This window comes from Peromyscus leucopus, chromosome 16_21 (assembly GCF_004664715.2).
Source record: "Peromyscus leucopus breed LL Stock chromosome 16_21, UCI_PerLeu_2.1, whole genome shotgun sequence".
NCBI classification, from domain to species: Eukaryota; Metazoa; Chordata; class Mammalia; order Rodentia; family Cricetidae; genus Peromyscus; species Peromyscus leucopus.
The window spans coordinates 149,090-165,099 of NC_051084.1; the positions used below are offsets into that span (position 1 = coordinate 149,090).

The following is a 16,010-nucleotide window of genomic DNA, read 5'->3' on the forward strand; positions in this document are numbered from 1 at the left end:
AGATAGGGTTTCTCTGTGTAGCTTTGCGCCTTTCCTGGAGCTCACTTGGTAGCCCAGGCTGGCCTCGAACTCACAGAGATCCGCCTGGCTCTGCCTCCCGAGTGCTGGGATTAAAGGCGTGCGCCACCAACGCCCGGCTATTTATCTTTTCAAATTGTTGATTTTGTATTTTAATTTTAAGAGAGATATAACCAGAGAAAGTCAATACTCCATTCTCCCTGATGAAAAGTTGGTCATTTCCAGCGTCCACTTCAGCATACAGTTCTCCTGTACCATCTGTGTGACGCCCAGAACTTAGGCAGCCAGAATAATACTAACCAGCCCACATCTTCAGAGTATCTGCCACTGTGCACAAGCAGAAGGCCACAGCATCGGGGGCCTGTGTTATACACATGAATGTAGCAGTATGGAGCCTCTTGGGCAGCCCTGGACTCTGGCTTCTTGCAAATAATTTTGGCTGAGTCCTGGATGGAAGCTGAGAGATTTTGATGAGCGTGGCTGTGCTGTTGTAGGAAGTCAATCCAGCAGAACTAACTGTTGAAAGAGCAAGCGTAAAGCCAGTGCCTAGCTTAAACCTTGGCATGCTTCATGACAGCAGTGTTTCTGTGGGCCTAGTGCATTACCTTTCTGTGGTCTGGCTTTCCACTTCTCTAAGTAGTACAGGTTAAGTATCCCTTATCCAAAAGACTCAGGACCACTGTGTTGGGGAATTTTTCACATATCATATTTTTTTGCATGTATATAATGTGATCTATTCAGGACAGGATCCAAGTTTCAAAATAAAATTCATTAACATTTTGCTCAATATATACCCTATACATGTGGGCCAAAGATAATTTTATGCATTTTTGTTGTTGTTCTTATTGTTTTCAAGACAGGGTTTCTCTGTGTTCTTTTGGTGGCTGTCCTGGATCTCGCTCTGTAGACCAGGCTGGCCTCAAACTCACAGAGATCCACCTGGCTCTGCCTCCCGAGTACTGGGATGAAAGGTGTGTGCCACCACTGCCCGGCATAAGATTTTTAATAATTTGTACATGAAACAGTTTCATGGTATATGATATTCCACCCATATTAATAATATCTATGTCACAGAGTTACAATGATTACATTAATTCTCCAGTACCTCACACGGCAAATGCATTGTAATTATTCGCTGCTGCTGCTGCTGTTTTTAATTACAAAAGCATTGGAACTTAGAAGGCCTGGGTTTAGCACTACTGTGCCTCTTAGTAATTGTGGCCACCTAGTTTCTACTTAGTAGAGCTCTGTGAAGATCCATATGGTTGAGAAAACCCAAAGATAAGATTTAATTACATATAAAAGTGCATAAAAGTTTCACAAAGGAAAAGTATTATTTGGTGCTTAGGCTTGTTTCAAAAGTGAGGACATGGGCTAGAACTGTTTCCTCTTTGCCCAGCACTGCTCAGACCCCAGGATAAGTCATTTAGCTGTCTCTCTGGCTTCTGACATTCGAGACATGCTATTCAAGTTGGTTTCAGTATCTTTAATCCTCCTGAAAGAAAACATGATACTGAGTTTGAAAGCATTTGCAGACTGTCTGCACAGTACCTAGTAAGTATTGCTGGGATTTCAATCTCTAGAAAGAACCTTATTGGATCATTACATTCTGTGATAATATTATAACAATAACCAAGATTGTGGTATTCTAGTCAAGGGAGAAGTTGATTTTTATTTTGTGTTTATGTGTAGGGGAGCTACAACCAATTGAAAGTAGATTGATCAAAATAATGAAAACCCCGTTTCCCTGAACAACATCATCATTATAGCTAGCGTGCTAATTGACTCATAGATAACACCTGTGTCATTTATTTTTAAAAACCTTACTGAAACCTACATATTAGTGAGATTCTAGGAAAAAAATCGCAACAGCTGTCCAGGCATCTGCTTGAATGATGCAGTGTGAAAAGAGTTCTAAATATAGTTAGCACCCTGAGACAAATGAACTTCCATGCAGTATTGCAAGTATCAATTGAACTAGACCAGAAGGAGCGTGTCGCTAAAATTAACCTGATTCTATAGTGGATATGGTTTGCTCTGGAAAGCAACAGATGTTTGCCTTGAGTAATCTTTGTTAGCAAACTCAAAATATAACTAGTGCCTTGCCACTTTCCAGGTGCAGAGAACCGATACACTCGAATGTGGAGTAAGACCAAATGGCATCAGGCTGACACTAGCTCATTTGCCAGAGTGCTTACATAGATGCATGAAACCCTGGGTTCAGTCCCCAGCACCACATAAAACAGGCATGGTAGTGCACCACTTGGGAAGTGGAGGCAGGAGGATAAAGGTCATCCTTGGCTACAGAAGGAAGGCCAACCTTGCCTGTAGGAGACCATGTCTCAACAAAAGTGTTAGATGGCTTGGCACAGAGGGCTTTTGAGGAAGTCTTCATCACACCCAGTACTTCCAGGATACCCTGTGTCTATTTTGACTTTCCTAGTACCCTGGTTGGCAGACTCTCAGCATCTGTCTTAGTCTGTTTTGTGTCCCTGCAACAGGATTCCAGGATTGGGTAGTTGATAAAGGAATTTCTTTCTCACAGTTCTGGCCGCTGGGACATCTAGTGTCAAGGTGCTAGAACCTGGCAAGGGCCATTCCCCTGTGTCATCTGACGGTAGGATTCAGAAGAACAAGAAACAGAAGGGGGCTAGACTCAGTGGTGGCTGCTGCTGCTGTTTTGGTGGTGCTGCTGGCCATCAAACCCGTGTTCTCAGGAATGGTAGACAAGCTTTCTACTGCTAAGCTACTCACTCAGCCTGCCCAACTCACTTTTGTAACAGTCTGCTCTCAAGAACTAACCCACTCCTATGAAAAGGACATTGATGCACTCATGGGGACAGAGCCCCCCTCCCGACCTAGGAACCTGTTAATGTCCCATCTCTCCACACCGTTACATTGAGAATTGTGTTTCTAACACGTGAGCTCTGGGGATTGTGACAACGTCTATCCTGTGGTGATATTTTGCTGTACTCTAATAAAACTTGCCTGAAGATAAGAGGACAGAGCCAGCCACAGACTTAGCCACAGAGGTCAGGCAGTGGCGGCACACACCTTTAATCCTAGCATTCGGGAAGTCAGAGATCCATCTGGATCTCTGTGAGTTCAAAACCACCCTGGACTACACAAGATTAATCCAGTTTAAAAGAGAAACACCCAGGCAGTGGTGGCACACACCTTTAATTCCAGCATTTGGGATCACACACCTTTAATCCCAGTACTTGGAAGTCACACGCCTTTAATCCCAGCACTTGGAAGGTTGAGACAGGAAGTGATGTGGCTGAACAGAGAAAGGAATATAAGGCGGGAAGAGACAGGAATTAGGCCCTTTTGACTGAGGACTCAGAGGCATTCAGACTGAGGGTTCGTGGATCTTCTCTTTTCCACTGAGGAGTTGGCAAGATGAGAAGTAGCTGTGGCTTGTTCCTTTGTCTCTCTGATCTTTCAGCATTTACCCCATTATCTGGCTCCGAGTTTTTATTATAAGACCAATTAGGATTCATATAACACTATACTTCCTTCCTTTTCCTTCCCAGTAGTTCCTAAGTGTCCATACTTACCTGAGAATGGTTTCATATGCTGACAATCCAAAGAAGAAGGTAGATATTGTCTGTTTTCTCCTAGAGACTAAGTAACACAATGTACATTTTATTTCAGGAGCATTCTGCCTATAAAGCTCTTAGCATTGTCTGACACACAGTGAATATCAGTTAATGACCCCAGTGTGTGAGAACACACACATGTAATTGGTCATAGCTGCCATTTATGGAACACATAATATTCTATGACTTCTTCATACATGCATGCATGCATACACACGTACACAAAGTTGTTTTAACCCTTACAGCATTCTAAGGGTACATGTTATTGTCCCAACTAGTCCCAGTTCACAGATGAGCTGACTGAAATGCAGTGAGCTGGAGTTGTTCAAGACTACATGTATGGCAGGTATGTCTTAACTACAACTTGAGTCCTTAACCATTGGGATGTTCCTCTAAGTTTCATTCCATAGTCTCCATTGCCCATTGCCACACAACTTCCCTCACAGACAGTGGTACTGGCAGCATTTGTTTCCTGTCGTCCAGTGCCTGGGAGAACTAATTTCCCTGACTCCGCTGTCAGCATGTAACCCCCAGCCCTTTCTCAAGATCACAGGGAAATTAGGTTAACGATTAGTAGTAACAGGAGGGAAGTAAGGGAAGGGCAGTATATGCGTCTGTCATAACTGCCCAGTTTGTTTTCAGAGTGTTCAGACTCTTGCATCTCTGAGTGGCCCACACCTCTCTAAGCCTTGCTGTAGTATCAGTTCCCTCCATCTGGTAGGTGAAGAAACTGAGACCTAAAACAGTTGCCAGAAGACATTGCCCAAAGCCAAGAGTCAGTTTGCAGCAAAGCTGGGATTCAGCTGCAGTTCTAGTTCCTTTGTATCCTAAAAAAGTTCTTGTCTGTGCAGTGATTATTGATCTCAGAACGTCAGGTGTTGGGTAAACTTCCTGTAATCCCACCACGTATGTCGTTAGTCTGCAGGATTTTACAGTCATGTAAGAAGCCTTGGGATCAATACAGTGCAGAACTTGCGTCTCTGGGTTTGCTGTGAGTCCCATGTCACATTGCCATGCACCCGTTGCTGCTGACTTCCAGAGCTCTCCCCGCAAGAGACAGCAGAAGCTAAGTGGATTTATATAGACGCTCTAGTTCTGAAAGCCTTCTCCTCCACGACCTTTCCCTGCAGTTACTTCTCTGAGTCACCGTCTTGCTGCCTTTTCTCTCAGCCTACACGTCCACTCAGGGCTCTCTCTCCTTCAGAAAGAAAAGGCAGCAGAGGTTATTCTGTGTGTAGCTGAGGCGTCCTTCTTCCTTCCCCTCAAAGGAGAGGTCTTACTGCCCAGAGATAGCCCCTACTTTCACTTTTTCTTGAACTACAGTATTCTGAGTACCTCCACCATTCAGTGAAACGTCTCTGGGAAAATGTTCCGTGGCTACAGTTGGCCCAAGTTTCCACTCTGTGTTAACTAAGACCGTCTCCATTGCTTAAATGTTTTCAGTCTTTGCTTTTGAGTTTGTTGCCCAGACTGACTTTTAACTCCTGGGCTCAAAACACATTCCTTCCTCAGCCTTCTGAATGCTCGAGACTAAAGGTGCGCACCACTGTGCTGGTTCTGTTGATGACCTAACATTCTCACTCCCCCTTTGTGATCTCTCCTCCACTCCTGCACCCATACTTCATATACAGCTATCCAGGGTTCTCTTTCTGCACGCTGACCCTTCTTTGTGCAGCCTCTCCCGGTTCACTCAGTGCTCACCAAGGCTTCAGCCCCCATTCCATCTCCGTGCCGCTGAATGAGGTCTGCCCTGCCATCTTGCCCTTGCTGCCCCTGTCTCTCTCCTCTGGGCTATCTCAGCAGCACTTCAGTGTCAGCCGGGCCCTTTCCCTTCCTCAGTCCCCACATCAGTTGGTGGGTCATCAGTCACTCCACGGAGCACGTGGTCAGAACTAGTCCAGCCTCCGTCCTCCACTCCCAGGAACTGCAGCTCATTTCTTTGGCTCCTTGGGTGTTTCTCAGGTGTCCTCTCACCCCGGCCACGGCCGGCCCTTGCTCGGAGCAGCAGCTGTCTTTTGTGTCTGCAGTGCTTCTCTCAGGTTTTGTTGTTCAAGTTTTTCATCTGTCAAGACTCGAGACTTCATTTGTTGGGTGTTCCTTTCAATAAATACTGCTGTCCTCTTGTCCTATTCAGTCTCTGTACTTCCCTGCCTACAACAGTGCCTGAAACTCACCATGTCCCCAGCAAATATTTTTTTTAACAGGATGGGACTTTCTAGAATAATCAGAATGCATGAAATGTATTGGCAGTTTGGGGGAGGTCCTTGGGGAAAATCTACAGGTACTTGTCCAACATGCCTTGTTTGTACAGTTGTTTGGGAACACTGGATGTTAACATGTACCCCCTCCATCTCTGGATCCCTTCTTTACCTTTGTTCTTACTCTTATCTGCTGCTCATTCTCTCACACTCAGCTCGATGGCCTACCAGAGGTGGATTTAAATGCCTCTCATCCAAGTGGCTGCCTCAGTGTGGTCTCCTAGGTCCTTGTCTGACTTCCAGGGTTAATAACTACAAGCTCATACAAGAAAAAAAAACAAAAACAACAACAACAAAAAAAAACTATGTTCATAGTGCCTAACCTAAGCTCTTACTTCCTACTTACCAGGTGTTTTCTGCATAATGAAGGGATAGACATGGAAAGCACCAGATGTTTGTGGGTGTGCTACTATTGAGCTCTCTGTAGACTAGATCTCTTCCCACTCACCCGAATATACAGTTTAAGTTTCTTGAGTCTAAGCTGAGAGCCGTTCTTATATTTCAGGTGAGTTCAAGTTGTAGCTTCTCCAGTTAACAGTTGTTAATCAGACTAGCTGCCCAATTACTTTGTCTCAATCAAAGCATTTACTATCAAAGCCTTCTTGTTTATGAGTGCAAATATGCCATTGATGTTTATAAGAGGAATTATTTTCTACCTGAGTGCAAACTAGCCACAAAAGCTAGTGTACACATGTGATAGTACTATTATTGTGTGTGAAGTTTAAAGCATGGTGGGTTTTGACATCCTGCCTTTGAATGAAATGAGGCTGTATTATGAAATCATTAGTGAAGAAAAGAGGAAAGTTCTAGGTAAGTACCTGAGAAGCATAATCAGAAGCCCTGGATATTAAAACCAACAGATGCAGCGTTGTCATGACATTGAGGAAAATTGTATTGTTTGGTAGTAGACTTTATGTCTACATGATTAAAAAGAGGATCTTGATATTCAGAACAATTAGTGTCTCAAAGTTGTTATTAAAGGCAAAAAAATACTAACACAGGTTGACTTTAGTGAAACAAAATTACAAATTTAAAAAACATTGGAGGAAAATGGCATTTCTTATTAGAAAAGAGACTAAAGTAAGCAATAGAAACAGAAATCATCTCTTTCTAGAACACCTGTATTTTTTTCCATGTATTGCCTCTTTATTTCTCTCTAAACCAGCCTCCCTGGCCATCTGGCAAAAGATGGCTTCCTCTTCCCACTCAAGGTTCTGTGTCCTCTTTCAGTTCAACTAAAGAATCCATACTGAATTAGAATATCTCAGTTCCAATTTCAGCCTCTCAGTCGGGAAGTTGGTTGATGTGGCATAGGTTAGGAATCCACTGTGGTCCCAGCAACTATGGCCAAGGAGACAGGGCCATGTGATGGAAATGTGATACCATAGCATCCACCCAGACACAGAACAGGCAGTTCTTAGCCAGGATGGGTTGTTATGTACTAGATCAACCACCTTTTCACCAGGAGACTCCAAGGAAGTATGAAGTGAAAAGTACATCATAGTAGCACTCAGCAGGCACAGGGTTCTGACAGCCAGATTGCCTGAATCTTCCCACGAATGGCTCCCCTTGAGGCCAGGTTATATCCAGATATTTATGCTTCGTTCTGTAGCACATAGAGAAGTACCCAACCACAGGCAATCATTGTGCTTTTAGTCAATAAGCAGAAGGAAGTATTAGTTCTGCCTTCATGGGAATTACAGTCTGGTGATACAAACAGTAAATGTTTGAATAAATGCAAAGCAGAATTGTGGTGTTCAAAGAAAGTTGAAAGAGAGAGGGAAGGACATAAAACTAGAACAACCCCTTTCTACAGGTGTTAAAACTCTGTAGCTGTACGGACATTACTTGTCCATGCCTAGGGGGTGGCAATGGTAATCACAACTTTCTGTTTACTTATTCCCTATTCATAATCTCAGCACATGCATAAACACTGTGGTTGGCACTTAAACATATATTTTTTTTCTAAGACAGGGTTTCTCTGTATAGTTTTGGTGCCTGTCCTGGATCTTGCGCTGCAGACCAGGCTGGTCTTGAACTCACAGAGATCCACCTGGCTCCCTGTGCTAGGATTAAAGGTGTGCACCACCACTGCCTGGAGCACTTAAACATTTACTAATTCATCTAAAGTATTTGCTACTAAAAGATTATTATAAAAAATAAAATATAAATACATGCCTACAAATGTTGGTTGGTATCTTTTAAGATTGGCTGACATCTTTTAATTCTTATTTTCCAATTTTAAAGGATATATTTCCAGCCCAGAGCTTGATGTAATTATAAAACAGTTCTGCCAGTATCAAGTGGCTGAGTATACAATAGGAGATAATAATTCAGTCTCATAAGGAGATTTGGATTAAAATTTTACGAATAACACAGAGCGGAAGACACATGCTCTTTAGAACATTCAGGCAGGTTCTAAAGATATGCCAGGATGTTTTTTGTCCATATGGTGGATTGTCTCCAGTGATCTTGGTAATGGTAAAAGGGACCAGAGGCAAAAGAATCTAAGAAATGAGGGGTTGGGAGCTATACTAACGTATTTGTTGCCAATATTAACCAGGAAAACTACTATGGAAGCAAACCGGATCTAACAGGAATTCACACAGGTTTTGCCTGGCATTATTAATTAGAGCAACTCCTGTTAGTGCTTACTTGAAGCTTCTGTTATAAGCAGCTCCCGACCTCAGTGGCTTATTACTATAGATTTTTCCCTCTCTAAAGTTTGGTGTAGGTGAGAGAACATGTCAGTTCCATGAGGTTATTTTGGGGTCCTAGGCACCTTCCGTCCATGACTCCATCTTCTTGAATCTCTACCATTCAGTCTGGTCCAAGGGACTGGAGTGAACTTGGATCAGATCTGTACCAGAAAGCATCCATCTCCCGACCACACTTTATTGTCAGAGACTGAGTCACACATACTGTACCTGCCTCTAAGGAGGCAGGACAAGAATATAGTCAGAGACCAGAAGGAAAACAGCGTTAGCATTTTCAGTGTCTGCCACACTATCAGGATGAAAATTTGAGAAGCTATGAAAAACATAAGGAAAGGAAAATACTGTATATGTTTAAAAAAAAATTGTCTTCAAAAGAATTTAATGATAAGATTGTGTCGAGTTTTTTGTCAAAAAAAAATAGTTGAAATTTAATAGAGGTCACCTTTCCTCTCTACCTCAACAGGTAGTGTTGATGGCTTCCACAGACCACCTGTGACTCTCTAGTTCTGTCCACACTGAAAAATCCAGAGAAAATAAAGAGTCTACAGAGGCTGGAAAGTGCTCAGCCCTAGCCAGGAGAGTGATAGACCAGCCCTCTCTGCCATAGCCTGACCCATTCTGAGACATTCATAGGCATGTTCTGCCTCACAACAAAGTTTAGAAGATTGACAAACGCTTGTAGAATATCCCCATGTCTGCCACACTGCTGTGTGTGTTTTCAGTTACTGGAACAAGTACCTGACCCAGTCACTTACAGAAGAGTCTGAGTTCTGGAGGTCCCAGCCCTGATGACTGCGGAACCCTGCTGCGTAGCGACTGTGGTAAGGTATGGCAGAGCAAACTCCTGCCTATGGCCAGGGGGAAAGATGGGACCAGAAAAGAACCAAGTCCTACTGTCCCCACTTGTGGACAGGACTTCAGGGACCCAAAGGCTTTCCATTTGGCCCTGCCTTCTCACAGCTCCACCGTCTCTCAGTAGCACCATCCCAGGAAGCAAACCCCAGAAACCAAGGATTTTCGGTGTGTGAAACCTTTGGGGGACACTTGAGATCCAAACAAGAATTTGGGGGGTAGTGTAATCCCTTAGGTTAATTTTGCCCTTTTAGGTGGCCTGGTGTGTTCCTGGTACATTTTCTTCTCTGTAGCAATAGCTGTAGTCAGGTGCATTTGGAATTCTGTACATTTCAGTTCTATACTAGATTATACCACTGAGCACTTAACTCTATCCCATGTGCCGTCCTTGCAGCTTATACAAACCCCAGTGGATTGCTCTCATGTTATAAGTGAAGAAACTGAAGTATGGAGCTATTAAACAACTTGCCCAAGGCTGAGCAGATATTGAAGTTCATGGTTAGGTTCAGTCCCAGGCATACAAGCTCCAGGGAACCCACCATGTAGGAATTAACAAACCAAAGAGACAAACATCACAAAGGTCGGGGGGGGGGGGGGTGCGTTCCTGACCTCAAATACTAGGGAGATGGAATGCTACTTCACCTTGAGCTCTCTGGGATCTATCCATTGACCCACATAAATAACCCCCACCCAGGATCGTTACATGGAGAGATTCAGACTGGGCAGTTTAGGAGCATGAATTCCATTGTAAGCAGAACTGCCTGCATTTGAAGGCCACCATTGTGCTTTCCAACCCTTAGGTTGGTTCTGACTAGCTTCCCCGTAAACAGTGCAGCATTACTGATTTGAGTCAGTTATAGTTGGAGTTTAGTTGCATTTGAGCTGGGCATTTAAGAGACAATAAGATAACTGGGCATCTGCCCTGGGGAAAGCCCCATACAATTCTTTTAAGTGTCATAGTGAGGAAAGCATACTCCTCCAGCTCATGCCAGTGAGCAAAACAGGCAGGATTATCTTCAGCATCACATGCCACCATGATAAGGAGCTAGCCCTCAGGTCTTAGTTGGTGGGCCAGGCAGGAGACAGTGATGTTAGGACCATGTATTACATGTCATCTTTTACCTCACACCCTATGAGTCTTTTGTGTTGGCTTTATTGATAGAACCATATAGCATAGAATTCACCTATTCAGTGTCCACTGAATTTTACATGTTCACATACCTGTGCAACCATCTTGACAACAATTGTAACAAAAAGCCTTCTATTAGTATTCACTTCCCATTTTCTTCCAAGCTCCCCCAGCTCTAGCAACTGCAAATGGACTTTCTATCTCTGTAGACTTGCTGTTTGGGATACAAATATTTGCATACAAATATGTTCATGTGGTCTGGTTTGTCTGGCTTCTTTGATTCAGCATGATGCTTTCCAGTTTCATCCACATTGAAGCATGTATCCACGCTTACTTCTTTCATGCCTTTTAATCCATTGTATGGACATGTCACATTTATTCACTCATGAGTTGGTGGTCATTTTGCTTGTTTTTCTCTTTTGCCTGTGATGAATAATGCTGCTTGAACGTTTGTGTACAAGTAGACGTGAGTTTTCGTTTTCATTTCTTGTGGTGTTTGTCTCAGAGTGTAACTACTGGGTCATATAATAACTCTATGTTTATCCTTTTTAGGAACTGCCAGGCTGTTTCCCACAGCGACGGCGCCATTTTACATTTCCACCAGCAGTGTATGAGGGTTCCAATTGCTCCACATCCTCAGCCGGCACGTGTTACTGCCTGTCCTTCTCACTGTAGCCATTGTAGTGGGTGTCAAGTGGTGTCTCGTTGTTTTGGCTTACATTTCCCTGATAGATTAATATTGTGGTGTTTATATTACTAGCATAGGGCAAAAGTTTAAATCTCATGTTTTCCTATGGAAACCACCTCATATTACTGGCTTGACTTTCTGAAACAAAACCACAGTTCTACACCAGGTAAATGTTGTTCATGAGGTTATACTCGAAAAAAACAACTATAAAGAAGAAATGACTTGAAATGAAGATTGCACACTCACCTGGGACATTCATTCTGCAGTCTGAATTCATTCACAGTGCTCTTTATCTGAGCGCCTCAAGTGCTGTTAGGTGACATTTACTGCATAATCCAGAAGCACTTGGGTTAAGTCCACACTGTGGTGTCACTAGGTAAACACTTGAAAATGGAGGTCTGTGTCTCTGATTGAATCAGTTGAGAGTAAAGATAGTTTATAGGACAGTGAACCCTTTCTCACCCACTCTGTGTCTCAGTGTGGGCCAATAACCATCACCTGAAACTCCTGAAACTAGACCGGGCTTTCGGACTGTCGTGTTGCTGTGATGACATCAGGTTCTGACTGCAGAGGAGAGGAAAGAACCTTTGCTGACCCGTGTGCCTCTCTATCCTTTGTTTCCAGTAAAAGCTCTGCTGTGTCCAGCCCTTGCCTCTGTCTGGTTCTCTGATGTTTTCTACACCAGTTACACCTTCTGTCCCCTCCCCCTTTGGCACTCCTAGTCTGGCTGTCCTTGTTTCTGTCAAGGAAAGAACGCCATGTGTGTTTGCAAGTGTGTGAGTTTCACCAGCTCTCTCTGTGTACAGAAGGAGAAAAGAAAGATACCGAGCCAAACTGAAAAGATGCTCTCTCTAGAAAGAGTCTCAGGATGCCTCAGGCAGCTCCCCCAGGAAGGAGAGCTTCCGGGAAGACTGGTCCTCCTCTCTAGCGCATACAGAGCCACACCCAGAGCTAAGCCTCCTGTGCACTGTGCCCTCCTGGCTTCATCTGGCACTGTGTGCAGAAGGCCTGCAGGGGACAAAGGAGGAAAAGAGGAGGAGGAGAAAGTTGTCCCCTTTATAGTGTCTCCTCTGCCTTATCTGCTCCTCAACCTAATGTTGGCTTGTGGCTCAACCGGGGAGTGGTTGGAAAGAATAACTGGATTGGTTGTCATAACTGAATTTTGCCACTCCAAAGTAAAGGGAGGTGACCACTTTAGACACTTGAGAAGCTGGAGGACGCCTTCGTGAATTCTCTTTTGACACTCTTTTGTTGATTCAAATACTGCTCTGAGAGAAGCAAGCACATCATGACCCAGTTATGGTGTCGCTTTTACTAAAGGTCCCGGACCACTGGGTAGTCCTGAACTGTGTGCCTTCAGAACTACCACGGAGCAGCCAAATAATAGTCATTGATGTGTTAGTAGGAATTGTAGTTTAGTTCTGATTTTTAAAACGACCAGCCCTCGAGTAATGGAAAAATAAATGATAGCAAGTACTTACTAAATTTTCCTGTGTGCTAAGCATTATGTGAGTACCCAGGCACAGGCTCCCATTTCTTAACCCTAGCCCTCTGAGGTGACACAGTTGTGCTTCAGGTGAGATGCAAGGAAAGGTGGTACTTGCTCTGTTTAGTTTACCCCGTCCATAGCTCAACCCCCGACTGTCTGTGGACCAGACAGAGTGAGTGGGGTGGGTCCCTGTGCCCTAACCCTTGAGGAATGTAGAGGAGGAGGTATGTGAGCTGGAGAGAGGCTATTGAAGGCTGATCGATAACTTACCCAAATTCAGAAGCTAACTGATGGCTTTGGCTATGGCGGAGCTTATTTGGTTTGGCTTTTGAGTTTTGCTGTGGTGATTTGTACAGGAAGCTTCAGACTCCTTTCCCTCACATTCTTGCTCTTAGACAAGAGGGAATGATGGCCGAGGAGAAGCCAGCTCACTTGTTGAAAATGATCAAATGTGCTTCTGTGGAACAAAAAATGGATTTGAAACTTTGCTTGTTCTTTTCTATTATGGAATTGAAATAAAAAAGGAATGTTACTTGTACCGATTTTCTTATTTCATGTAGAAAATAAGAATGTGTTTAGAACCTGAGTGAGCATTTTCTTTCTCCCTGCAAACATTGTTATTGTCTCTCTCTGTCTCTCTCTCTCTGTCTCTCTCTCTCTGTGTCTCTCTCTCTCTCTGTCTCTCTCTCTCTCTCTCTCTCTCTCTCTCTCTCTCTCTCTCTCTTTCGCTGGCGCAGGCATTTTTAACAGCCTCTTGTGTTGTTCCACTTTGTTTCAGTTTGTGTGCTTTCCAGTTAAGGTGAGTGTCTGTGTATGCTGTAACTACTGCTGCCTTCCTATAAAGGACGCCTGTTCAGAAGGGAGCTCTTAGAGTCAGCCTGTGTCCCTGGAGCTTCCCTTACCCGCTCTCCCCTACCACAAACACCAGAAGCAATTCCTTAGTGTGTTCTCTAAGTGACCCCCTCTGGGAGAACACTCCCCGATAGGCAGCTTATTCCATTTTCTAGTAGAAATGATATCTCTGAGTTTAAGGAGATTTTATGTTTACTGAGTCTCATTCTTAAAACTCTTCCTTCTAGAATGACACAGTGAAAACTAGGGTGGGCTACCTTAATTAGGAAACGTTTGTTGATTGCTTCCAGGAAGTAAAGCAGTGATGCAGTGTATCAGAATATGAATATGTATGCTTTGTAATATTAACCCTTGATGTGGAAGAAGCAGCCTGGGCTTTGAAGTCAGGTAATTGCAAAAATAATGCTGACTGGATGCCAGGCCCTGTTGCAAGCACCTTTATGAGTTAGTTCCCTTTCCTTGCCTCAGCCCTCTGAGGGTGCGCTGTTAATATGCCCATTTCACAGATGAGAAGAAACCTGAGCTGGGATCAAGAAAGCTGCTCTAAGTCTGGGCCCTTTGAGTATAAGAGCCGGCAGCTGAAATCAAGTGTCCTGGCTGACTCCTCACTTCTGAGGAACCACAGTCGAGGCTTCCAATTCTGGTGCTACACTTCAATAGCCAGGTAGTGCTAGGAGCTAGACTGTCCTCACAGTACTTTGCTCACCCATAAAAGTGGGCAAGGCTCTTTGAAGAATTAAATGGAGGGCTGGAGAGATGGCTCAGTGGTTAGGAGCAAGCACTGCTCTTGCAGAGGACCTGGTTTTGGTTCCCATTGTCAGACAGCTCACAACAGTCTGGGACTCCAGCCTAGGGGAATGCAGCACTGCCTTCTAGCTTCCGTGACCACCAGCACTCATGTGTGCCTACCCACATACAGAGATATGCACAGGCACATAATTCAAATGAATACTTTATTTCCTTCATATGAATGAAATGGAATACTGTTGAGCATGACTGGGATTCTTAATGGTGACTCTGCGCCTAACTCATTTGTGGATTTCTTTTTGTTTTTTGTTTTAGTTTAGGCCCCACCCAGAGAGCTTGTGATTCATTTCAATACCCTGTGGTATGTGGTCTCTTGTGACCAATTTGAGATCCTGTCAGCATCACTGCAGAATCAGCAGAGTGGCTTCTTAAATGACTCTTCTTGATGACTCTTCAGCTCAGTCAGTGATAGTCAGCCTGGGTTAAGACAGGACAGTGGTAAAGAGCCAGCTCAGAACCGGTACCAGGTGTTCCTGATATGTAAGATGGCACCCGCACCCCAGCTCACTCTGAAAGGTAGCATACTTTGTGAATGGCTGATGCAACTGAAAAGGAACCTGTTGTTTCCCTCAGTTTGGTAGCCCCTCTGCTGTGACCCAGTGAACGATCTTGAAAGTAAACCTCTAAGACACTTACAGGGTCACCTACAAACGCCTTTCATTTTTATGTCTGTACAGCGGAATCAAGACAGTTTAAATATTCCAGTGGAAACAGGCGTCTCATCACCAAGTCCCTTACCCAGAGGGGAGGAGGGATTTGTCAACACCCTGCTTTCCGAAAGTGAAAGGAGCTCCCCCAAGAAAACAGTTATTCTTGCACTGCTTTTATTTAATGAGAGTTTGGGGTAACTACTGTATTGAGAATGAAGAACTTTTGACTTGTAGCAGGCATTCATTTAAAGAAATGGCTCATAACCTGAAAACTGTACTCTGACCATCTGATTTTAGCTTTCTTTTGCTGGAACTGGCTTCCTTCAAGGCCATGCCATTTAGATCTCCGGCTAAGGCAAATCAAAGGTGACAAGGCACATTAGTGGTCTGCACTGTTCCGTTCAACAGTCCTTTATTGAGCTCTTCTTAGGAGACACTGGGATGCACAAAGGACGTTGTCCCCACACTTGAAGTGCATGGCGAGGGAGGTGGTCAAGTCCAGCAAGGGTTAGTGGTGCAGGGAAATGTGAGTAGACAAGAAGGGCCCTGAATCTAGCCGGGAGTAAAACAGGGAGGGAGCAGGGCTGCGCTGCAAAGCTTCCTGTAGGAGGGATGGCTACAGGGACTCCTAGAGGGCAGGGTCCTGACGGAGAGTGGGTGGAAGAGCTTTCCAGCCGGCCGCTCATGGACAGCTTGTAAACATCCTGCCTAGCAGCAGCACCTCAGCTCCAAGTAATGCCTTCTGTGACCTACTGGCTTCAGGTCTTGACATTATTTCAACATTTTTAAACATCATTTTTATCTCAGATGATTAGCTGGGCTTGTATGATTCTGATGGAATAAGATATTGGGACTTGCCTTCTTGCCTCTGGTCTGTCACCTACCCTCCTCTGTCACCACTTGGTAGGATTGGGTAGGAAACATGCTAGACCCTCCACAATTAGGGCC

General features: G+C 44.2%; 1 protein-coding gene across 3 annotated transcripts in view; it reads left to right on the forward strand.

Annotated features, from left to right (window-relative positions):
- The window catches only part of Nsmce2 (NSE2 (MMS21) homolog, SMC5-SMC6 complex SUMO ligase), a 225,030-nt gene that overhangs the window by 148,752 nt on the left and 60,268 nt on the right, over positions 1-16,010 (forward strand). Inside the window, exon 4 of one of the 3 annotated variants that reach the window (XM_037200156.1) lies at positions 11,129-13,291. The exons of the other annotated variants lie outside the window; for them this stretch is intronic. Within the exon in view, the coding sequence (XP_037056051.1) occupies positions 11,129-11,130 (2 nt within the window). The 3' untranslated portion in view covers positions 11,131-13,291. Of the gene's footprint in view, positions 1-11,128; positions 13,292-16,010 lie in introns of those variants that run through there. 3 annotated transcript variants of the gene reach the window in all.